The 27,078-nt window shown below is 32.9% G+C and overlaps 2 protein-coding genes across 2 annotated transcripts in view; one reads left to right on the forward strand and one right to left on the reverse strand.

Moving 5' to 3' along the window:
• The first annotated feature begins 10,506 nt into the window (after nt 1-10,506).
• Nucleotides 10,507-13,228, forward strand: LOC143052830 (uncharacterized). Its single transcript, XM_076225936.1, has one exon. It carries the CDS (start codon nt 10,610-10,612, stop codon nt 13,091-13,093), a length of 2,484 nt encoding a protein of 827 aa, XP_076082051.1. The 5' UTR covers nt 10,507-10,609; the 3' UTR covers nt 13,094-13,228.
• Nucleotides 13,229-17,215: 3,987 nt separating this feature from the next.
• Nucleotides 17,216-27,078, reverse strand: part of LOC143052831 (beta-hexosaminidase-like) — a 31,025-nt gene continuing 21,162 nt past the window's right edge. The window contains exons 6-8 of the mRNA XM_076225937.1: nt 19,611-19,863; nt 18,265-18,393; nt 17,216-17,432 (exon numbers count right to left, since the gene is read on the reverse strand). Of these exons, the coding sequence (XP_076082052.1) occupies nt 17,297-17,432; nt 18,265-18,393; nt 19,611-19,863 (518 nt within the window). The 3' untranslated portion in view covers nt 17,216-17,296. The remainder of the gene's footprint in view (nt 17,433-18,264; nt 18,394-19,610; nt 19,864-27,078) is intronic.

Genomic DNA, 27,078 nt, shown 5'->3' on the forward strand with positions numbered 1-27,078 from the left:
TGCTACGTGTTTAAATTCGTGAATATATGTAAAAGTAAGCGACCGTATAACTTGAGGAAATATGCTAGACACGGAAAAGATGATATTACGAAAGATGAAATCGACAGTGCAACTAGTATATGGATTACAGATATTCAAAATGTAAAATTCAGTAGTGAAAAGGAGCAACTCGTAAACCCGTCACGTGACAAGAATCTACCGTTAGTAAGACAATTGCGCTTATTCATAGATACAGAAGGTGTCATTCGATGCGCCGGGCGCATACACAATTCACAGTTAGACGACTCCGCGAAGTTTCCAGTGTTACTACCGAAGAAAAATCAATTTACGGACTTAGTTATATTGAACGCGCACCTGCAGATGTTACATTCTGGTGCTGGACAGACAATTACGCAAATCCGCCAATCATATTGGATACCTTCCATTAGACAATGCGTTAACCACATCGTACAGAAATGTGTGAAGTGCCGAAAAGTGACCGGAAAAGCATTTCCACAGCAAATTTCGCCTCCGCTACCAAAGGATAGAGTCACCGATATGATTCCGTTTACGACAACTGGTGTTGATTTCGCTGGACCACTATTCGTTAAAGATAATGGACTTGTTACAAAATCATATATTTGCCTATTCACATGTGCTTGTATTCGTGCCGTACACCTAGAACTTGTTACAGATATGACAATCGAATCATTCAAATTAGCGTTTAGACGATTCGTTAGTAGGAGAGGAATTCCGAGTACTGTGTATTCCGATAATGCACCAACCTTTGTTTCCGCCTCACATGACATTCCGAAGGAAATGAACATTCAAATTAATTGGAAATTTATTCCGAAAGCAGCACCGTGGTACGGTGGATGGTGGGAGAGACTAGTTGGAATTACGAAAACGACATTAAAAAAAGTGCTCGGAAAATCACAAGTAAATTCTGACCTATTACGAACAACTTTAATAGAAATCGAACGGGTAATCAACGATCGTCCGATTACGTATGTGTCGTCCGACATTCGAGATCCAGAGCCGCTAACGCCGTCACATCTACTGCAGGGAAGAAGATTATCGCAAGACAACAATTCTAATTCAGAGGACAATAATTTAAATTTAGATTTCACAGAAGCAAACAAACGTTACAACCATAAAGTAACTTTAATTGAACACTTTGCAAAACGATGGAGAATGGAATACCTCACCGGATTAAGAGAATTTCATCGCGTCGCCGGAGACCAAAGCGCACATGTGAAAATCGGTTCCGTCGTACAAATCATGGACAATTCACCGAGAATGATGTGGAAACTAGCTGTTATAGAAGATTTGATCACCGGGAAGGATGGAGTCGTAAGAGCAGTCAAACTACGTACACCAAATGGACTGATTACCACGAGACCAATTGTGAAACTGGTGCCACTGGAAATATGAACTTAAATTGTTAATAGTGTTTTTTCAATACCCTTTTTATGACCAATACATGAACAGTAATTGCATTTTGCGGCCCCCAGAATGTTGTAAATTAGTTATAGTTACTTTATACTCTTTTATTTGTTTAACGTTTTACCGCCATTTACGTAACAATAGGCCCGCAACGTCGTCACTTGCCAACGTCTCTCTTGTATATTATAGACTAGTAAAGCATACGAAACTTTGAAGACGCTTTTGTGTTTACTTATATCGATACGTTCAAAACATGGCCCTAAACAATAATACACTTAAATTAATTAACCTTGTTCACGGTTGGAACAATAGTTTAATATTCATACAACAGTTTTTAGCCTATAACAAATTAAAAATAAGCAAAAATGATGTTTCACGATCATTAATCCATCGCTACATTTTGTAATCTAACGTTGTTTTTTTTTGTTTTTGTAATGGTGCTTTCTTTCACGTCCGCAATTTCGATGTTAAAAATAGAAGACAAATCTTTAAATAGATACATGTATAAATAGTCTATGGTTTAAAGATTTATACATGAGGGCTTAGTATCCTAATAGTATTGATTCGTATGGTTGTCTCCTCAAAGGAAATTGTTATATATATATAAATGGGTAAAAATTAACCGAATAAAAAAAATGTACCCTAGCTGAAAGTAGCATCTCAAATATACAATAGAGATGTTCTCAATTCTATTTCACTCATAAAACTTGAAGGTTAAGAACGACATTATATCGATCACCTCTATATCACAGTACTACTATATATACCGACTGAAAAATATGCACAGTGTCACAGACTTTCAGTACCTAAAGTTAAATGTAAATCCCGTAAGTAGTCAGTACTTCAAAAAGACAGCAACCAGACAACAACACAAGGCCAAAAAAAAATTAAAAAGGAAAAGACATCTTATGATATGCATTTGACGGGGGTGGGGAGGGGGTGCAGGGGTCATGATCCCGGACTTAAAAACATGAAATCCCGAGGTCCCGAATTAATAGAAATTTCAATCCCGCCATACCGAAATTCGAAAAAAGAATAGCCGGATCCATAAAGATCAATCCCGAAATCCCGTGCTGAAAAAACACCCGATCCCAGAGTCCCGTTTAAGGTCCTCCCCCCCCCCCCCCCCCATTTGTGTAGATGGGCTAAATAACAAAACACAATATTACCAGTCATGTCTCAGCCTGTGTGCGATTGTTTTTTTCTTGTTTTTTTTCGGTTAGGGGGAAAAAGGGGGGGAGGGGGGGTGTAGACATATCAAACATAAATATGTACATCTGTTTTTATGTCATATGTCTCAACCTACGTTAATTTGGTTTCCTCGGAGATGTTTTTACACGATGTATTTTCTGGAAAATACACTGTACTACAAAGACTACAAATGTCTTGAGAGAAAGCGAAATTCAGAGAGAGAAGCACAATAATTTATTGTCACATATAATTAGATCTCAAAGGGAGTTGCAGAATGACGGATACTGGCGAATGTCAAAATTGAACAAAAAGTTTGCAAACTTATAAAGAATAACAACGGAAAATAAAATAATTATGTAATATAATAGTGTAGACCATGTACAGAATTTTACAAAATCGTTAATTGAAGATTTTACAGAATAAGCGTTATATCTAAAGATAAAGAACATTTAGGTCCACACTTCATATGGACCCTTAAAAATCGTTGGATTATCTCGGTGTTGCTGGTCAGTAATGAATAAAAAATCACTGGTCAATTTAAAGGTTGTCGTAAGTGATGCAATATATTCTTATTTTCCTGTTCCCCTTATATAACTTCCAGTTTTATTAAAGTTTACATTCATCAAAGCCTTAGTTTAATTTAGTTTCCTGTCATTACTAACCCCCCCTTACTTTGTCGCATGTTGTGTATCATGTACTGATTCTATATATACTTTGAGCATACATATGTACACTTATGGAACAATAACCATTTCGTAAACTTTTAAAAACGTTTTTGTAGACTTGTATACAATAAATTTTATAAAGAACACAAAAGATATTAACAAAGATGTCAGTTTGTCTGCGTGTTTTACTTGTTAACTTGAAGATGTATAAATAACCACACGACACTCTTTCAAGAATTTGTAGAATCATTGATATAATGTTTGTTTATATATGCGATGTTAAGCAGCAGTATATGGACAGCGTGTTCTGTCGTGAATTAGTACCAAAACACAAGCTTTTACATGTTCCGCTTTTTTTTCTTTCAAAAGTGGCCAAATCATATATCGGAACGGAGAAAAAGTGTAAAAAGATGACTTACAAGATAGTCTAAGAGATTTATGAATTGGTTACCCAAAAATGACAAAGTTCAACTATCTCTCATTAGAGCAAATATTAATAAAGATCAAAACCCTGACCACATGCAAACAGACAGCAAAGTACCTTCTATGATTCAAACTGTAGATGTTTTGCGGAATAACTAGAAACTATAAAGGGGGACGGATGGACGGAAGGACGGGCGGCCAAACGGAATGACGGACGGACAGACGTACAGGGGTAGTTGAGGGGGCATAAAAAAAACAGCTTCAATTACATCTTTTATTGCGTCAACTTGTAGACAGTAACCCTGATGATTTCTATTTTTAAGATTTTACCATTTTTGCGTTCATGTACTTACAACGTATTTTTGTCTGAATTAGTAATTGTTTTAGATATGTATATTGATAATGAACATACATGTATCATATTTTTTACAACGTATAATTTCTTTTTAAAATGTTCCATAAAAAAGGGTCTGATTGGGGTTTGCGGAATACAGAATAATGGGCAAAAATTGCTGAATAAAATGCAAAAAAAAAAAAAAAAAAAAGTGTATAATGAGGTGCTAAAATATAAAGAATAAAGAATATTGGTAATACTAAATAAAAATTTATGATAATTATCCAGACTCTTATGATAAAAAGAATCTATCAATACGGAACACATAATCATCGTGCATAATCAACACGAAGAACGTTGGAAATTATTAGCATGATAACTTGACGTTATATATAATAAAAATTACGACGTCACGAATTTTGATGTCTTTTTTTGTCAAAATGTTGGGTTTGCGTCGCTTCTACAGGGAAAACGAAGTCGGTGACCATATTTTTTTTAAATATCATCTAATTCGTAAGACAAAGAGGAAAAAAATATTAATTTAAAAAAAATTTCTATGGAGCGGTTCTCGTGATTTATACCAGAAACCGAAAATTGTAGAAGAAAAATATAGATTTACCCTATATATTCAATGTAATTTAGTACCCTCTCGGACCATTTTAAAAATGGATTTTTCTTGAAAACGAAGTCGGTGACATATACTTTTTTTTACATTTTCTGATGTATATTTTCAATATCTAATTGAGTTCTAAGTTTTAAAAAAATCTATGGACTAGTTTATTTACTGATCCTTGACCTTAAACGTGTTGTTTTATAATTTTACATCACTGGGTCGATACCTCTGCTGGTGGACTATCAGTCCCCGAGGGTATCATCAGCTCAGTAGTCAGTAGTCAGTGCTTCGGTACTGACATGATTAAACAAACTTTACTAAAATTGTCCGTTTATAAATTTTGAAATTATTATGAAACTAAGGCTTCAACTCCCTCAGGCAAAGTTGGCTTTAGATGAATTTGGCTATTTATTTTAGATATTTTTAACATATAGCTCTTCAACGATTTTCGGTACTTATACATTTTGGGAATTCAAATGTTTGGCTTTGAGCGTTCCTGATGAAGGTAAATCCAGAAAAGCGCTTCGGACGCAATAAATTATTAAACGTGTTGTTTTATATTTTTATGATGTTTCAATACTTTGGTATTAATTTTAAATCGTTGTTCTTGATAGAAATTGTGAACAATTTTATGTTTACTATATTAATTTGAAAATGGATTTATAACTTTTAATTATTAATGTAAGTAAATAATCAATATCCATATTTAAACCTCAAAACAATATAGAAAACAAGCAATTAAGTGATGAAAAACCAATGGATATATAAACGTATAACTTTAGTTTTTCAAATTAATTTTAAGCGATAAAAACAACTTGAACTTATAATATTTTTCTCTTTTTTTTTCATTGTTTAGACTTCCTTAAATCATACTAATTAATTGGTGTTTTATTCTTTAAATTGTTGTTTTTATTTAATTGATGTTATGATGATAAAATATCATTAAATCTTAATTATAAATCGTTGTTCTTTAAAGTTTGTTACCCACATGCTTACAAATGAACGTTAATTTTTACAGTTGATGAAAATTAAAAGAAATATATGCAAAGTGTTTAAACAAAATGTTACAAAAGTAAATGAAATATGAAAAACTTGAATAAATCTTCAACAGAATTTGATTTTGCTTATTTCAGTCTCTAAGTTACTGTTTTATCATTTTGATTGCGTTCCTGCTCCTGAGGTAACCCATTGTCAATTGTTTGTGGTGTCCCTGCTCCTGTGGTGACCCATGCGTATATTTTTAATGGCGTTCCTGCTCCTGAGGTAACCCATTCTGTCAATTATTTGTGGCGTCCCTGCTCTTAAGGTGACCCATTATCTATCATTTTTGGCGTCCCTGCTATTCAGTTAGCCTGAGCAATATGCTTGCCTTTATATGTATATTTTAAATTATTATAACTTTATACCGGCATCCAACAGTAAACGGCAACAAGAATTTGACTATGTAATAGGTAACTTAACCTTAATGAAGTTGAACCTAATCTTAAAGACGACACACTTGCTGTATATTTGTTTTGATATTTATTTATTGGTTTGTTAATAAAATAGGCCATTATTTGTCTTGATAGAATTTACTGCTGTGACCTTTATGCCTTTTAAAGCTTGACATGTGGTTCCATTTTGATCATTATTAAAGGCCGTACGATGACCTATGGTTGATAACTTCTTCGTTATGTGGTGACTGGTGACCGTGTGTATCTGTCTAATTGGCAATCAAAACACTTCTGCGCAGTTTTAAATGTACCATTTAAGTTGTACACTCAATTCATACAAGCTAACACATATATATTAAAATACATGAATGTGTATTTTTATTGAATCTTAACTGTTCTGTAATTAGAATTACGCCATATTCACATTTTGTCCCAGTTTAGAAAAAAATGTAAGGCATCTTTAGTATTAATTGTTGTTTACGTAAATGGATATTTATAATTGGTATTATATTTTGATTTAGATCAGGTAAAGTTGATTCAGATTAATATTTTTATGTAATTTTAAACATGTCAGTTGATTCGTTTGTCGAATGTTTTATAGGTACATGTATGAGTACATGTATAACGTTATATTTTATCTATGTAATTTTGCACGCAAATATTGTGTATAAATGTTTGTTATTAATTCTATTGTTCTACCAACTTTTGTGAACTTCACATCAGTGACACCCCCTGAGGATGGCCCCGTCAAACATTTCGAACTGTATCATTATTTGCCTGGGTAAAACAAAATGTGCTAAGCCATTCTTTTATGAAAATATAATGGGGGATTGTTGTAATTCTATTTAAATTTTGTAACCTTGAGTGTATGATGATTACCAAAATATATGTTACCTGAGTAGCTACCATATTATAAAGTGTTGATAATTATAGCGTACTGTATAAGGACATGTGAAGATACTTTAAATAAACGTGTTTTTGTTTGTTTTGGCCTATAACGTAGTGTAGTCAAAAAATGATCATCGTAATATCAATCAATAAACAATCTTAACTCACTATTTTTACCATCTTTTAAACGTTTATTTAATTTATAACACAAATTATGCAATATACATATAGATCATATATTAAATATCTTATCAGTTTATTGCGTTGTTTGATTATGTTAAGAGAGATTGTGTTTTGTACAGTAGTTCGAGTTGCTCATAAACAAACAATTTCCTAAAATAGGAAAAAGTAAAATCACAAAAATACTGAAAACTCCGAGGAAAATTCAAAACGGAAAGTCCCAAATCAAATAGCAAAATCAAATGACAAAACACACCTGTACTACAAAATTATGTCAGCTGAATGTATAACTTATAATAAATGTATTTATTTTTGTAATAAATGACATGATTTTGTACAATTGTTACATCTTTCAAGGTGACATTAAGATTGATTGGTCGTTGAATACTAGCACATCTGTGTTTTTGTGAACGTATGATAAATGTAATAGTATACATTTTATTTTAAATATTTTGTTCATTTTTATGCCTTTTAAAGCTTGCAATGGTACGATTTTTGATCATTGTTTAAGGCCATATGATGACCTATGGTAGGTGAATTCTAGGCTATTTGTTGTCTGGTGGGTATTTGTCTAATTGAAAATCAAAACATTTTTATATGTACCATTTTATTTTAAATGTTTACAGTAAATGTACAGACACGATAAACTGAATTGTTGATTTCTGATAAATGTTTTTATACCCCACCTACGATAGTAGAGGGGCATTATGTTTTCTGGTCTGTGCGTCCGTCCGTCCGTCCGTCTGTCCGTTCGTTCGTCCGTCCGTCTGTCCGTTCGTACGTCCGTCCGTCTGTCCCGCTTCAGGTTAAAGTTTTTGGTCAAGGTAGTTTTTGATGAAGTTTAAGTCCAATCGACTTCAAACTTAGTACACATGTCCCCTATGATATGAAGACACGTGACAGGGTTAGTGAAGGTCGTGGGTAGTATTATGGTGAGACAAAAAACAGTTTTATTGTTGTTTATAATTATATTTACACGACGAGACTCATGGAAGATGTTTATTCTATAAGGACGATACTATAAATTGAAAATTTGTATAAAAACAATCGTTACATCACGTTTACCGAGCAAAGGTTAGTTTGTAATAGATCACGCCGTTCGAAATATTCGAGTACACCCAAACCCGGAAGTCAACAATCGTTTGTTTACATTATTATTATACCAGTGTCAACATTGATGCCAATTTGTTACTAATATCAGTATTTCTATTGAACTTATTGTTTCCGAACTTTATTTATCAACATGACTAGAAACAAGTTAAATACAAATGCAAAGCGTAAACTGAAAGATTTGTCAAATAATACAGACCCAGAATTTGATTCTCCAACACAACAACCTTATAAAAAGGGATCGAAAAAACTTTCGAAAAACAACACCAGTGTTCATTCTATTCACGAGGGCTTGTCGTCCGATAAGACACCTGATAATCAGAAGCATGCCTATAATACGCAAACCAGTACACCGCTTCAGTACCCGTACCCGCTCCCTTTTCCTGGCCCCCCTCCAGCTCATTCTGGATCATATCCGTCATTTAGTTGGCCGCCACCTCCAGTGGCTGATAACAACGTTCTTGGTCATATTATGCAATACATCACAACAATCGATAGCCGGCTTAGTAATTTAGAAAATATGGACAAAAAAATCGATAAATTGGAAAGTTTTTGTGAAAATATGGAGAACTTGTATATTCGAGTTAAAAAAACTGAAACCGGTATTGAAACCCTAACTTCACAGATGACTGAAGTACAAGATATATGCGTTTCTCATAAAATAAAACTTGACGAGTTATGTGTAGAGAAGGATACCATGTGGGTAGCTATTGCCGCTGGTGGGGCAGGTAGTCCAGGCAAAGGGTCTAAAATTAAAAAGGAACTAGAACAAATACAAAAACAAAACGAAGAACTGAAATCAACCGTGACAGATCTGCAATGCGAATCTCTGAAACAAAACTTGGTGTTCTACGGAGTCGTTGACCAACCGGGTGAAAACACCGACAGTCTATTAAAAGGATTTATCCGTTCTGAAATCAACATAAAAAGCGAAATTAAATTTGTTAATGTTAGACGCATCAACAGCAAATTCAATCCACGTCCCATACTTGCCTCGTTTGAAAGTTTGAAAGACCGGGAAAAAGTGCGCCGTTCAGCTTATAGATTAAAGGGAACTCCTTTCAGCCTGAGTGAGCAGTACCCATCAGATATTCTTGCTAAACGGAAAAGGTTAATCCCAATTTTAAAAGAAGCCCGAAGTCAAAATGTCAAGGCAGTGTTGCTCAAGGACAAGCTTTACATTGATAATGATGTTTTCGACCCTTTAAAACACAAGCAATTTATAAAGGAGTCAACAGTGGCATTTCCTAGTGGTGCTAGTTCTGGGAATTCGAAGGCGAAGAGCACAGTTGGTAGTAACGATGATGACCCGGATCCCAATAGCAGTATGGCTGAGAAGGAAGACTAGGATAGCGTTGAAGGACTTCCAACTAGTGTTTCATCTAACATTTGTACTGAGAGTTTGAAATTTATCTCGTGGAATATTAATGGTGGTTTACAAACAAAACTTGATGATAAAGCATTTGTAAATTTTTTATGTACATATGATCTTGTTTTTCTTACGGAATGTTGGTTTGAAAAAGATTTTTCATTTCATTTACCTGATTATAATTGTCATTTATTCCCTCGATTGAAAGCTAAATCTATTCAGGGAGGAGGTAGTGTTATCTTGATTAAAAAATGTTTTTCTACTGTTATTGATATTGAAACTTGTATTTTAGACTCTATTGTATGGTTGAATATTAAGCAGGGTATATTAACCAAAGACAAATCTGTATATATTGCTTGTATTTATATTCCCCCAGTCAAATCTAAATACTATAAGTTATATGATTGTGATTTATACAATGAGTTAGAAAATAGCATTGAGTTATACTCTGAACTTGGTCACGTTTTTATTCTTGGGGATTTGAATGGTCGAACTGGGACGTTAGTCGATTTCCTGGAAAATGATGATATTCATTTTACTTTAAAGAACCGAATTTATGGCGCTTTCGAATATTTAGCCGATAGTGTTCTCCCGAAAAGAGTCAATCCCGATTTAAATACAAACAGTTATGGATCTAAAATAATTAGTATGTGTAAATCCTCAGGCTTAAGGATAGTGAATGGTAGACACAAAAACGGATTTTCAAATGACTTTACATATTGTGGCCCTATTGGTATGAGCGTTCTGGATTACTTCATTGTACCTTCGTTTTATTTCCCGAATATAAACCAGTTAATTGTGTCAAACTTTACAACTTATTCGGACCATGCATTTTTACATACAGAACTGAATTTATTAATAGACACCATGCGAAACACAGGCAAATGCTCAGATGCCACGGAAGATACAGAACGTCGTGTTAAATACAAATGGAAAGATGAATTTAAAGAACAGTGTACTGAGTGTATTCGTATCAATATGGACAATATCATTCGTTTACAGAATCGTATAAACTTTGAAAATCAAAATTCTTTTGATAAATCGTTGAGCAATTTTACATGTATGATAGAGGACATTATGTCGCCTTTCTTTAAAACGATGCCTTATGTAAACAACAAGCCGTATAAACCAGTTAATTATTTTGACAAACCTTGGTTCAACACACGATGCAAGGAACTTTATCGATGTTATATAGATTATCTACATGTTTTCAATCGTTCAAAATCAATTGTAAACCATACAAACTTAACTTGTGCAAAGAGGGAATATAAAGTTATGGAACGTCGTCTTAAGCGAGAATACCAACGTATAGAGGGTAATGCAATGGACTTTTTGAAATATAGTAACCCAAAACTGTTTTATTCGAAATTTAGGAAAAGGACCGAAAAGAAAAATAATGTACCGTTACAATCTTTCTATGAACACTTTAAAAAATTGTCTTCTGTGAATATAGACAATACATGTGACGAAGATTTATTTAATAACACTGATGGCGATTGTGTATATCCTGAACTTGATGAAGTGATTACAGAGGAGGAGATTTTAAAAGCCATCCGCAATTTAAAGCGCAATAAAAGTCATGGAGTAGACGGTATTTTGAATGAATATTTTATAGAGTATAAAGATGTTTTTATGCCAATATTAATCAAGGTTTTCAATGGTATTTTACAATCCGGTATATTCCCTACTAGCTGGGCCATTGCTATACTTGTGCCTATTTTCAAGAAAGGAAACGAAGACGATCCAAATAACTATAGAGGTATAAGTCTTGTAAGTAATTTCGCAAAATTATTTACTTCCGTATTAAATCAACGTTTGATGGACTGGTCTGATTCTTTTGATGTCATTACTGACGCCCAGTTCGGCTTTCGCCCAGGTTTTGGAACTGTAGATGCAATTTTTGCCCTAATTTCTGTAATTTTTAAGTCCCTATCAGCAAACAAACGTCTTTATTGTTGTTTTGTTGATTACACAAAAGCATTCGATACTGTTCAAAGGCTAATGCTATGGTATAAATTATCAAAAATTGGTATTCAAGGTAAACTTTTAACTGTTATTAAATCTATGTATACTAATGTGTCTACTTGTGTATGTGTTGATGGTTTTAATTCTGAATACTTTTCCAATGAATTGGGCTTGATGCAGGGAGAGGTGTTATCTCCCATACTTTTTTCATTATATGTTAACGATTGTGAAATGGCTTTCATTAATAGTAATGCCATACCATATGAGATGAAAGAATTGAATTTATTTTTACTTATGTATGCTGATGATATGGTTATTTTCTCAGAATCTGTTTTGGGGTTACAAAATATGCTTGATACATTATATGAGTATACATCAAAATGGTCATTGAGTGTTAATATTGATAAAACTAAAATTGTTGTATTTAGGAAAGGTGGAAGAGTTCATGTTGATGAGAAATGGTATTATGATAATAAGGAAATTGAAGTTGTTGATAATTTTACTTACCTTGGTGTACTTTTAAATTTTAATGGCAAATATAATATGTTACAACAGAAATTGTCAGAACAAGGTAGAAAAGCAATGTTTGCTTTAAGAAGAAATGTGAAAAGTATGTGTTTAAACTATGTCACTTTGTTATCACTGTTTGATACTTATATAAATTCTTTATTGAGTTATGCAAGCGAAATATGGGGTGCACATAAAGCCCCGGCAATAGAGAGAGTCCACATGAACTATTGTAAAAATATACTTGGTGTTAAGTTGTCTACTAACAATGTTATGATATATCAAGAACTAGGTAGATTGCCTCTTATTTTCGCAAGAAAATGTAAGATTTTCAAATATTGGTTTAAATTGCTAAATACTTCAAACTGTATATTGAAAAATTGTTATAACTACATGTATTGTGAATTAGAGAGATGTCCAAATAATAAGTGTAACTGGTTGTATTTTATAAAGAACGAACTTTTTCTTATTGGTTTAGGTGATGTATGGTATAGCCAAAACCTTATTTGTGACTTGCCTGATGTATATTTTGCTGTCATAAAGCAACGTTTATACGATTGTCTAAAACAAGAACTTGATGCTCAGTTACATATGTCTCCAAAATGTTCTAATTATAAATATATGTTAGATAATTTTTGTCTGCAATTTTATTTATGCAAACCAATTCCAAATGTTTACAAAAAATGTATAACAAAAATAAGATTAAGTAGCCACAACTTAGCTATAGAAAATGGAAGATTTTATGGTATAACAAGAAATAATAGAATATGTACTTTTTGTAAAAATGATATAGAAGATGAGTTTCATTTCATCCTCAAATGTCCACGTTTTCAAGGTTTTAGAACAATTTATATTAAGCCATTTTATTGGAAAAAACCGTCGATGTACAAATTTATCAAACTGATGAGTACTAATAATGTAAAAGAATTGTGTAATTTAGGTAAATTTATTTTTAGATCTTTTAAGCTTAGATCCGAAATGTTAAAATAATGTTTGTTTATCATTACAACACCTTCTGCTGTCACATAGTCTGTGTTTATGTATGTATTATATGTTTTATTGATGTTGATATAATTGTATACCTATAGTTTATATAGACTTTGGTAATAAAGATATATATATAATTTTAATGCCAAATTAGAGTTTTTACCCCAATTTCACGGTCCACTGAACATGGAAAATGATAGTGCGAGTGGGGCATTCGTGTACTGAGGACACATTCTTGTTTACAAATCAATCAACTAAAAATGTCAATAACAGTAACTTTACACTAGCCAATGATCTAACGTCTGCATGCATGTAGATATATACTGATCATATGTTATAGGTCGCTTTACATCAGACAAAGACAAATAGACATTCAAAATTTATGTTTTACTTGAAGGTATACCAATAGTATGTGTAACTTGACATCGGGTTGTGAATTAAACACTTGAAGGTATACCAATAGTATGTGTAACTTGACATCGGGTTGTGAATTAAACACTTGAAGGTATACCAATAGTATGTGTAACTAGACATCGGGTTGTGAATTAAACACTTGAAGGTATACCAATAGTATGTGTAACTTGACATCGGGTTGTGAATTAAACACTTGAAGGTATACCAATAGTATGTGTAACTTGACATCGGGTTGTGAATTAAACACTTGAAGGTATACCAATAGTATGTGTAACTTGACATCAGGTTGTGAATTAAACACTTGAAGGTATACCAATAGTATGTGTAACATGACATCGGGTTGTGAATTAAACACTTGAAGGTATACCAATAGTATGTGTAACTTGACATCGGGTTGTGAATTAAACACTTGAAGGTATACCAATAGTATGTGTAACATGACATCGGGTTGTGAATTAAACACTTGAAGGTATACCAATAGTATGTGTAACTAGACATCGGGTTGTGAATTAAACACTTGAAGGTATACCAATAGTATGTGTAACTTGACATCGGGTTGTGAATTAAACACTTGAAGGTATACCAATAGTATGTGTAACTTGACATCGGGTTGTGAATTAAACACTTGAAGGTATACCAATAGTATGTGTAACTTGACATCGGGTTGTGAATTAAACACTTGAAGGTATACCAATAGTATGTGTAACTTGACATCGGGTTGTGAATTAAACACTTGAAGGTATACCAATAGTATGTGTAACTAGACATCGGGTTGTGAATTAAACACTTGAAGGTATACCAATAGTATGTGTTACAGTAACTAGACATCGGGTTGTGAATTAAACACTTGAAGGTATACCAATAGTATGTGTAACTTGACATCGGGTTGTGAATTAAACACTTGAAGGTATACCAATAGTATGTGTAACTTGACATCGGGTTGTGAATTAAACACTTGAAGGTATACCAATAGTATGTGTAACTTGAAATCGGGTTGTGAATTAAACACTTGAAGGTATATCAATAGTATGTGTAACTTGACATCGGGTTGTGAATTAAACACTTGAAGGTATACCAATAGTATGTGTAACTTGACATCGGGTTGTGAATAAAACACTTGAAGGTATACCAATAGTATGTGTAACTAGACATCGGGTTGTGAATTAAACACTTGAAGGTATACCAATAGTATGTGTAACTTGACATCGGGTTGTGAATTAAACACTTGAAGGTATACCAATAGTATGTGTAACTTGACATCGGGTTGTGAATTAAACACTTGAAGGTATACCAATAGTATGTGTAACTTGACATCGGGTTGTGAATTAAACACTTGAAGGTATACCAATAGTATGTGTAACTTGACATCGGGTTGTGAATTAAACACTTGAAGGTATACCAATAGTATGTGTAACTTGACATCGGGTTGTGAATTAAACACTTGAAGGTATACCAATAGTATGTGTAACTTGACATCGGGTTGTGAATTAAACACTTGAAGGTATACCAATAGTATGTGTAACTAGACATCGGGTTGTGAATTAAACACTTGAAGGTATACCAATAGTATGTGTAACTTGACATCGGGTTGTGAATTAAACACTTGAAGGTATACCAATAGTATGTGTAACTAGACATCGGGTTGTGAATAAAACACTTGAAGGTATACCAATAGTATGTGTAACTAGACATCGGGTTGTGAATAAAACACTTGAAGGTATACCAATAGTATGTGTAACTTGACATCGGGTTGTGTATAAAACACTTGAAGGTATACCAATAGTATGTGTAACTAGACATCGGGTTGTGAATTAAACACTTGAAGGTATACCAATAGTATGTGTAACTAGACATCGGGTTGTGAATTAAACACTTGAAGGTATACCAATAGTATGTGTAACTTGACATCGGGTTGTGAATAAAACACTTGAAGGTATACCAATAGTATGTGTAACTAGACATCGGGTTGTGAATTAAACACTTGAAGGTATACCAATAGTATGTGTAACTTGACATCGGGTTGTGAATTAAACACTTGAAGGTATACCAATAGTATGTGTAACTTGACATCGGGTTGTGAATTAAACACTTGAAGGTATACCAATAGTATGTGTAACTTGACATCGGGTTGTGAATAAAACACTTGAAGGTATACCAATAGTATGTGTAACTTGACATCGGGTTGTGAATTAAACACTTGAAGGTATACCAATAGTATGTGTAACTTGACATCGGGTTGTGAATTAAACACTTGAAGGTATACCAATAGTATGTGTAACTTGACATCGGGTTGTGAATTAAACACTTGAAGGTATACCAATAGTATGTGTAACTTGACATCGGGTTGTGAATTAAACACTTGAAGGTATACCAATAGTATGTGTAACTTGACATCGGGTTGTGAATTAAACACTTTAAGGTATACCAATAGTATGTGTAACTTGACATCGGGTTGTGAATTAAACACTTGAAGGTATACCAATAGTATGTGTAACTAGACATCGGGTTGTGAATAAAACACTTGAAGGTATACCAATAGTATGTGTAACTTGACATCGGGTTGTGAATAAAACACTTGAAGGTATACCAATAGTATGTGTAACTAGACATCGGGTTGTGAATTAAACACTTAAAGGTATACCAATAGTATGTGTAACTTGACATCGGGTTGTGAATAAAACACTTGAAGGTATACCAATAGTATGTGTAACTTGACATCGGGTTGTGAATAAAACACTTGAAGGTATACCAATAGTATGTGTAACTTGACATCGGGTTGTGAATTAAACACTTGAAGGTATACCAATAGTATGTGTAACTAGACATCGGGTTGTGAATTAAACACTTGAAGGTATACCAATAGTATGTGTAACTTGACATCGGGTTGTGAATTAAACACCTGAAGGTATACCAATAGTATGTGTAACTTGACATCGGGTTGTGAATTAAACACCTGAAGGTATACCAATAGTATGTGTAACTAGACATCGGGTTGTGAATTAAACACTTGAAGGTATACCAATAGTATGTGTAACTTGACATCGGGTTGTGAATTAAACACTTGAAGGTATACCAATAGTATGTGTAACTTGACATCGGGTTGTGAATAAAACAAACAAAAGTGGTCTGACGAAGATAACGCATATATTGTTTTTGTCTTATTATTATCATTTTTAGATTTGGCAAAAACCTAAGATTAGGTATTAAATGCAATATCGTTCTCTTTCTCTAGAATATAAGGTTTGTCTTATATAAACAACACGGCGGGTGCCACATGAAGAGCGGTTTTTCTTATATATCCAGACCGCATGTGGTCAACATCGGTTTTTGAACTGGTTCGTTTTGCTCTGTGTTTAGTTTTTTGTATTATGTTTTGTAAACTGTTGTTGTCTTTAATAGAGTGTGCACAATGATATCCAGTTGGAAATACCTCTACCAAGTCAGGAATATGACAGTTGTCCATTCGTTTGATGTGTTTAAACTTTTGATTTTGCCATTTCAGTAGGGACTTTTCGTTTTAAATTTTCCTCGGAGTATATTATGTGTGTGATTTTACCTTTCCAAATGTACATCAGACGAAAAAGGATAACAAATAATAAAATTGTTTTAAGAAACAATTGGTATTCAAATAATATATTTTCAAAATTATTTGTAATAGTTCTGGTTTTGGATGATTTCAGTATTATCAAACAAAAACGAAAGTAAAAAATGTACATAAACTAAGAACTTTAATATAAAAGTAATAAACAACATACAATCGATTGTAAAATTGGAAAGGAGAAACATATTTTATTAATGCTTGAGCAAAAATATATATAGAAAAACTGAACACAATATAACTGTTGTAAAAGACATCTGTATCAGCTGAGCGGACGATGTTATTGGAGAAAACTGGACAACTCGACTGGTTCGTTTGCCATCTGCAGATCTGTTAAAAAAAACAATGAGGTTAATTTACTTAATAGGTTAATACACTACAATATATGGTAGTAAGGCATTTACACCCCCCCCCCGCCCAAGTCAGTAATATCAAAACGTTGGATGTTTCAAGGCTTTACACATTGATTACCCTAGCTGCGGAACTGTTAGTTTCTTATGTTATATATTGCTTATATGCGGACCATATATCTATGGTATGCAAATAGTAAAAAAATAACATAAGGACCTAAGAGCTACGGTTCCGCAGCTACGATTACACATGCTAAATTTAAAGATGGAGTACTCTTTCTCATAATGATGGACTGTTACTTATTAAACCACATTTCCTTTATATATGGACTATTTTCAAAAACAATCTATGACACAAGCGATGATTGCACCTTTCTATTTGTCAACTTTCAATTTCTCAACATTTACAAGCCGTGTGCCCATCGTTTGATGTTTTGTTTTAAAGTAATCCCTTTTAAAACAATAATATGAAAGCCAACAGAAGTAAGTTGACTTTTATGAAATATATGTTGCACAAATGACGTCGGAAATGTTTCAATTTTCCATACTAAAATCCCGTCCTCTTTTCTATGAATGTTACTTACTTAAAAAGACTAATCCCTGGTTTTAAACTTACATTCAGAACACGATCTACTTTCACTTCTGAAGCATCTGAAGCACATCTAGGTTTTTATGGAGTTGCTTTGTCTTTAAATCTTAAGATATATTTTTTAGACTTGTGTCTGTCTGCTAATTTTTCGTTTTGTGTCATGGTAGTGCCCGTTCGTGTTTTCTTCTCTAATAAAGAATAGCAATAACTGAATAATACATACTTTGTTCTTAGGTACACAGGTGATCCAGTGTATGGTATCGTTCCACTCTTCCACGTCTGAGAGTCGGTGCTGTACTCTACACTCAGTCCTGGGAAAGCTGTATTAGGTTTGATCTCGTCACCGTCAAGACTACAAACAAATGAGTGACTTTTAGATTACATGATATTTTATTTCTGTATTACACTACTAACGGTTATGCACTCTTGTCTGTCAGTCAATTTTGTTTATTCAAACATTTTGTAAACTGACCTTTTACATGTTGACCTTTTTATGAATGTTTTGTTCTAAGAGAGAACCATGTTATGCACACATAATGAAGTATATCCATACTTTTTCCTTCAACAAAAACATATAAATGGATAACAAATGATTTGTTACTTTATTCTTTTGAGTAAGCTACATGCCTGATTCATGGGAAATGATTCGTTACTTTATTCATTTGAGTAAGCTACATGCCTGATTCATGGGAAATGATTCGTTACTTTATTCATTTGAGTAAGCTACATGCCTGATTCATGGGAAAGGATTTGTTACTTTATTCTTTTGAGTAAGCTACATGCCTGATTCATGAGAAAGGATTTGTTACTTTATTCTTTTGAGTAAGCTACATGCCTGATTCATGGGAAATGATTCGTTACTTTATTCTACTTTGTAAGCTACATATATTTCATCTGGGGAAGGTATTCTTTACTTTTTTACTTTATTCTATTCAGTAGCTAAATGCCTTCGTCAGATGAAAGGGGTGATAAGTTTTCATCTATTTAGTAAGCTAAATAAATGCCTTCCCTGTTGGAAAGGAGTTCTTTACGTTATTCTTTAGAGCAAGCTGGGATTCTTTACTTTATCCTATTGAGTAAGCATTTATCTGTTTCTTTAGGAAAGGCTTTCGTTACTTTAATCTAGTGAGTAAGGTACTAATGGGGATCATCGTATACTGTGTATTCTATTATTTGAGTAAGCTGCATGTGTACATACCTCTCTCTTGGGGATGGATTTTTTATTTAATTATTGTATATGAAAGCTCCCAAAGAACATTGAGAATGGAAACTTTTCATTATTCTATTATACATACTTTCCTCATGCGTAGGAATTTGACTTTGTTCTATTTTGTGTGATGGGGCTACATATCTTTCACCGGGGTATTATTTACTATTTTCTATACTTATTTTGAGAGAGATATACTTTCTTCCTTGGAGGAATAAACCAGTGTGTATGATTAAGCAAAACACGTTTCCCTCGGAGGAGAGATTCTGTAATTTATTCCCATGGTCTTCTATAACAATTGAGAAGGATATATACCTTCTTCCTTTGAAGGCTATACATGTGTGTATGAATAAGCTACATACCTTCCCCCTGGAGGTGGAACTCTATAATTTATTCCCATGCTATCCAATCGGTTCAACTCCTTCGTGCCTAATGTTGATGCAAAACTATCCCAATCATTGTTCATCTCCATGGTTCGTTTTGTTTTGTCAGTCACACTCTCCCATGATGCTTTGTGCCAGGCACGTTCTGCCAAGGCCAGTAATCGAGGAAATATCATATAATAAAAGTTATCCTCACTTAATATCGTCTCCGACCAAAGATGACCTTGCATTCCTAATAATAAAAGATTATTTTCATTTAAGCTATTAACATATGGGCGTTTTTTTAATAAAAGCGTTCCTTTCAGACCTAAAAAAAATGGAAAATCAACTTGTCTAAAATTTAATTTCAAGAGATATTTTGAATACCTCTATTATAGACCTGTTTGTAAACAAAAAGTGCAATCTTAAATACTCTTTAAAATGATATTATTTTCATTATCTGTGTACTGTTTCGTAGGGGACTTTTATCCTCTACGAAACACGCATATTATTGCAATTTTAAATGTGTCCTATAGATATTCTAGTTTGCTTACTTTATATACTAGAAACATCGCATTTTTTTCTGAATTGGAGAACCATTTTTTATCGATTAGACAGTACTTCACATATGAAGGTACAACTCATTTTACGAGTTCATCTGCACGTAGTTGACAAAACTGTTTCGTAGCGGACAAAAAGTTTCGTAGTTGACATCAACCCTATTCTATGTTAATAAAAACATAATAAAAATTACATGAAACTAACCTTTGTTATCTGTTTTGCACGAATATAATTAATAAAAAAAGAGTAAAAAAGACTGCATGGTAGTGGTAGTGTCCACTACGAAAACGTTTTTCTCCCATACTTGTTTCGTAGGTGATCGTTTCGTAGGGGACATAACATTTTAGATGCAAAAAACATTAATTTTTAGTATTCATCTATGAAATATGTACTTCAATCACTTGATATACAAAATTTAGATACAAAGCTCAATAAATTAATTAAATTTGTAAAATGTAAACTTTGTAATAGTTTTAAAACAGTTTGGTTGGTAAAAAGGTCTGAAACCTTATCACAAGGTAATAGTAAATTAGAAAATTATTTCAACCTCAAGACTGACTTTGTAAAGGAGGCTTATTTATTAATTAAAGATTTTAGTATAAGAAGAGCTATATGTAAAATGAGAATAAGTGCTCATGATCTTACAATTGAAAAGATAGATATAGTAAAAAAATATATAGAGAGAACTCAAGTCTGTGTCATCACTGCGGGTACACGACAACTCGCACTTTCGGCAACTCGTACCCTATTTTTATTTGTTGTTGAACCGTCTGTTGATTAAAAGACATTTCGTTATCTGAATGAAAACCGCTCAGTGGTTAATTGTGTGATTTAACAGTAAATATATTGAACATTTATTGAACATGTAAACATTTTGAGATGAACAGTTATATGAAATGAAATTTGATTCAGATAAATCAAATTATTTAAATTATAATGTATTGTTATTCTTACCTGTTATTGATTATAGTATCTAATAAAAAATATATAAATCTTCTGCAATTTGCTTTAAACATGCATGTGCTTTATGGTTTTAAAAGGATTAGAAATGCATTCATTATATATATAAAATATACGAAATAAGACATATAAAAAAGAAAATTTCGTATGATTGCTTATGACACAACTCTCCAAAAGAGACAAAAATGACACAGAAATTAACAACTATAGGTAATCGTACGGTTTTCAACAATGAGCAAAGCCCACCATACCACATACAGTCAGCTATAAAAGGCCCCGAAATGACAATGTAAAACAATTCAAACGAGAAAACGAACTGACTGCCATATTTATATAACACAAATATTAACACATCAACAAACAATGTGTCTATCACAGTATTCAGTAAAAAATCTCTTCAAATATTCTACGGATCGAGCGAAACACTTTGACACTTGAGGAATTTTTTTAGATATAAATCCTATCAGTAGAACAGCTATAAAATAATAACATATGAAGCATTATAATGGAAAAATAGTTTCTACTATCACGGAAAAACAACGACATGTCCATCGCAATATTCAGTAAAAAATACCCTTTTTCAAATATTCTATGGATCTACCTCAGGGTGTACTTGGATACTTCAGGGTGTTAAAATATCCATATCTACGGATATGAACATCGATAACTTATATTATAATGTCAAAAAATGTTGGGTACGTCTTAGTAGAAGTACGAGTTGGTAGAAGTACGAGTTGGTAAAAATAGGGTACGAGTTGGTTGAGTACGAGTTGCCGAAAGCTTATCACATGGATCAAATTCTATTGAAGATGAGACTCATTTTACAGTAAATTGTCCATTATATAATGAACAGAGGAAATTATTATTTGATAAAGTTATCACTTTGTGTACTAATTTTGGCTATTGGTACTTTACGGAACGGAACGGAACGGAACGGAACGGAATTTCATTTAAGGTATCCAAAGGGGGCATTTATCAAAATTTCGAAAAATCTTTAAAACAAAACAAACTTTAAAATTTCTGTGTTTTACGGTTTTCCATATACAAATAACACAAATGTATACTTAATCTCATCTTCACAGGTGAAATGTGTAATAATGTATAACATCGGGAAATATTCTGTAGATGAATATGTCGGATTGTCCTGATAAATTATCATGAAATTAACGCATTTGCAAGTCATGCATTATGATATCTAGACTGACCTCACGTCGTCCTTGATTAGAGACAGTGATCAAGTTGAATCTGATTTAAACTTTTTAATTTATTTTTCCGTTCCGTTCCGTTCCGCAAAGTACCAATTGCTCTGAGGAATTGGTATTTAACGGAAAAAACGGAAACAGACATCTTTAATGTAATTAAAGCAGTATGATAACAAAAATTGTCTGACACCTCTTTTTGCATGAGTGGTATGTGTTTTAGATAGCATTTTCGACTTGATCAATAATACAAAATTTAACACAAAGGCAGGTTACACAAAAAGTCTTTCTCCTTCCATCGGTAATTATATTTTAAAAAAGAGGCCTTCAACAGCCCGTTCCGACGATGATTAGAGACAGTGATCAAGTTGAATCTGATTTAAACTTTTAAATTTATTTTTCCGTTCCGTTCCGTTCCGCAAAGTACCAATTGCTCTGAGGAATTGGTATTTAACGGAAAAAACGGAAACAGACATCTTTAATGTAATTAAAGCAGTATGATAACAAAAATTGTCTGACACCTCTTTTTGCATGAGTGGTATGTGTTTTAGATAGCATTTTCGACTTGATCAATAATAAAAAATTTAACATAAAGGCAGGTTACACAAAAAGACTTTTTCCTTCCATCGGTAATTATATTTTAAAAAAGAGGCCTTCAACAGCCCGTTCCGACGATGATTAGAGACAGTGATCAAGTTGAATCTGATTTAAACTTTTAAATTTATTTTTCGTTCCGTTCCGTTCCGCAAAGTACCAATTGCTCTGAGGAATTTGTATTTAACGGAAAAAACGGAAACAGACATCTTTAATGTAATTAAAGCAGTATGATAAAAACAAGTCAGACCCTTCTTTTTTGAATGAGTGGTAAGTGTTTTAGATAGCATTTCGACTGGATCAATATTTAAATAAACAGCTGCGCCATGAGCGCATGATACGCCCGTCGTCTTGTGAAAAAACATTTTAATGTAAGTGCGGTTCTACCCACACATCAACCTATCTTAGAATGAAAATGACCTTTATTTTACACATGAGGAATGTCAGGGAATGAAACTGTACATGTATTGCTTGGCCGCTCAAGTTCTCTTGATTTATAACGGATTAAGAAACAAATTGAAAACATGTAAGATTATTTGCAAAAGTAATTGCATACATTTAATTCACTGTCCGTGTCACTGCTAGTCATGATAGCCCTACGATACAAACATTTCACTAGATTTTTTCGGGACAAACTAACATGTAAATCAAAGAATTTCAAAGAAAACGTTGTCGGATAAGTCCGAAAATTAATAAGTGCGCTTAGACTAAGAATGTTTTAAGGGTTTTATCAAACGAAGTTATGGGAAAGAAAAGAACGAAAATAGAATGCTTTTTGATACACTCTTAAAAGGACCCTTAATGCATTCTTTGTGTAATCGTAAACTATGACTTACGAAGACTTTAAGAGAAGTTTCTTGTTACCGCGGGCCCCTGTATCATGAAAACCTATCTTAAGTTTCATTTAAGGGAAAACGCTAAATACAAGAAGATTACGATGGTGATAAGAGGGTATCTGCAATCCCCTCGTGGGTTATCTTAACAATTTAACGGCTATCTTAGTATACACTTACGATAACTAGTTAAGATAGCCCTATTATCGACTTCGAAGTAACCGTCTTTGATTTCTAAGAGAATATTAGTATTTGCGGCAAAATCGGTATTAAAACTAAAGTCGTCTACTGTATGTGTTTAAAAGAATGCTAAATATATACTATGATTCGTTTTTTGTTGCAGACTCTACATCGACTGTCAAGTAAAGTCTTGTTTAATGCTCCTTTCTGGCATAGATAATAAACGAATATTCAAGTTAATAAATTCTATTCTTCAAAAACACATCTACATGGAATGGTAACAATAAATCAAGAGAACAAATCAACTAACATATCATACAAATACGGAATGCAATCCGCAATACGAAAAACCCCATAACTGGTTAAGGCGAGATAACTCTCTTAAAAGGATGTTATCTTTACCAAACGTCTTGACCATACCAAACTGACATATAACACCTGTTCATTGATAATTTGCATTATTCTATGTATTTTTTGTGATTTTGTCCCATGTACATTTTACTTCATAACTCTTTATTAACATACTGTTTTTTACTGATATGTAATAATACGTATCAGTATTACCACCGTAGGTATAGTGTCCGGTTGAGATCGTGTTTTTTCGAGTGATTTGATCGGGTTTTTTCGAGAGCGTCCAGTTTTTTTCGAGAGATTATGACTAAAAATGTAAACAAACAGACATGTTTTCCTTTAACACGTAAAATAAATGCTTAAACTAAATTTACAAGATCAAACAAGTTAAGTAAGTATTTGTGATGAAAGGATGTTGCCAACCATACATACTTTGCAGTTAAAAAAGTTTGATTTGGCCCAATAATGCTTTTATGCCAAAATATAGAAAAAAGCAATTTCTATACACATACCAATGCAAATTTCAAAGAGCATGCACACATGATGTCTTTATATCCTTACATTTACATATGCTATAACAAAAGTTTTAGTTATTGTAATTAAAAAGCGATTTTAAGGGTATATTCATTTCCATCTGTCCAAGTTTTTTCGAGAGCAGTTCGGGTTTTTTCGAGAACAGTTCAGGTTTTTTCGAGAGATAAACCAATTTCTTACGGTTTAAAATGTGCTATTTAAGTACATTTGAGTTTAAAAACGAATGAAAAGTCATCGGTTCTTTCAAAGTTTATAACTAATGCATTACAGCAGTTTGATAATGTTGCATAAGCACATACATTTCATAAAAAAAAAACATAATTTATTTCTATATATTGTTGTTTTGCATTATGAATTGCATGGACACCGGTATGCTTTATACCTATATTATTTGGATTAATCAAATCTACCTATGTCTATAGAAAAAAATGTTCACATCATGCATGATCACTGTATTCAAAGGACGCTGGTTAACGTATGGTTAGATCAATCAAACATATTGCCATCCATGTTATTGAAATGACGGAACTAAGCTAGCATGCTGATGTCCAGATAAACATATTGCATAGATCCAAATATACGTATATCGATATGGAATTTATGTGATTTAAAAAATCTACATTTTAGAGTGCCATGGATTTTAAGCTGAAACTATTCGTAATTTGAACAATCGTTTTGTGGGCACGGTCAAATTTGATTGATATTTAAGTACGCATTGCTTTTGCGCCAATTCTTAAAAGTTGTAGTTTTTCATTTGCGCCAAAAAATAAATATTGCTTCTGCGCCATTGTGCAGGTAAACTAATTAAAAAGTGAAAATATAGAAAATTTAAACAATATCTACGGACACACCAGCTGTCGTCAGGAGATAGGAGAAAAAAAACCAGATTAAATACGGAATGCACCTCTAGAACCGAAATTTCCCGCTGATATTATAGTAAGACCTTTGCCTATAGGTTTTGTAACAGAACAGACTTTTAGTTTTTATAAATACTTTGATTAACAGCAGTTATTATTGTGGTTTTATGACTTTTAAGGAGTTACCATTTTTTATAGTGCTTTGATAAATCCGAAAATGTTTTAACAATTTGCAAACATTTTTTTATTATAGTGTAAACCAGTGTTTAGTGCTCATATTTTTGTGAAGATATATTTTAAACATATGTTTTAATATTTATGAGACCTTGTTTCTAATATAAAATTGAGAATGGAAATGGGGATCACTGTTTCTTATCATCTTCGGAAGGCCCCTTTTTTAATTTATAATTACCAATGGAAGTAGAAAGACCTTTTGTTTAACCTGTCTTTGTGATATTTTTTATATGTCCGTCAATTTTGACGGGACGTATTATGGTATACAAATGTCCAGTGTCCGTCCGTCCGTCCGTCCGTCCGTCTGTCCGTCTGTCCGGTGTAAACATGTCGCACCGTAACTTGAGAACGACTTATCCAAATTTCATGATACTTAACATAGTTGTTTCTTATGATGGTCAAATGATCTGTATACTTTTTTGTGAAAATAAGATTACAACTTTTTGAGTTATGGCACTTTGTAACTAAAACAGGGTGTGTATTTTTCACATGTCGCACCGTATCTCAAAAACGATTCTTGATTATGGGTTAAAACTTTAAATGCTTTTTAGTTATATTAATCTTAATATCTGTATACTTTTTGGTGATGATTCAAAATTTCATTTTTGAGTTATTGAGTATTTTGTAAAAAAAAAAAGGGGGGGGGGGTTACATGTCGCACCATATCTCAAAAACGATTTATGATTATTGCTTAAAACTTTACACACTTCTTTGTTATATTAATCTAAAGATCTGTATACTTTTTGGTGATGATTCATTTTTATATTTTCGAGTTATTGAGTTTTTTGTAAAAAAAGAGTTTTTTTTTTCACATGTTGCGCTGTATCTCTATTGCTTAAAACTTAACAGGCTAATGTTGCGTCGGGTTTCCAAATACATCTTGTACAATCTTCCTATTGAGCGGGAATAAGGAATGAGTCAGGATATACTGAGCATGACATCCTGTACAACCCTGTGTTATTCAAAAAAGATTTGCGTTTTTTCACAAGACGACGGGCGTATCATGCGCTCATGGCGCAGCTGTTTATTTAAATATTGATCAAGTCGAAATGCTATCTAAAACACTTACCAATCATTCAAAAAAGAAGGGTCTGACTTGTTTTTATCATACTGCTTTTATTACATTATAGATGTCTGTTTCCGTTTTTTCCGTTAAATACCAATT

The sequence above is a fragment of the Mytilus galloprovincialis genome, chromosome 11 (genome assembly GCF_965363235.1).
Source record: "Mytilus galloprovincialis chromosome 11, xbMytGall1.hap1.1, whole genome shotgun sequence".
NCBI classification, from domain to species: Eukaryota; Metazoa; Mollusca; class Bivalvia; order Mytilida; family Mytilidae; genus Mytilus; species Mytilus galloprovincialis.

What these genes read in the sequence shown, in the direction of transcription:
- LOC143052830 (XM_076225936.1), top strand. Translation starts at nt 10,610, where the DNA reads ATGGACAATATCATTCGTTTACAGAATCGTATAAACTTTGAAAATCAA.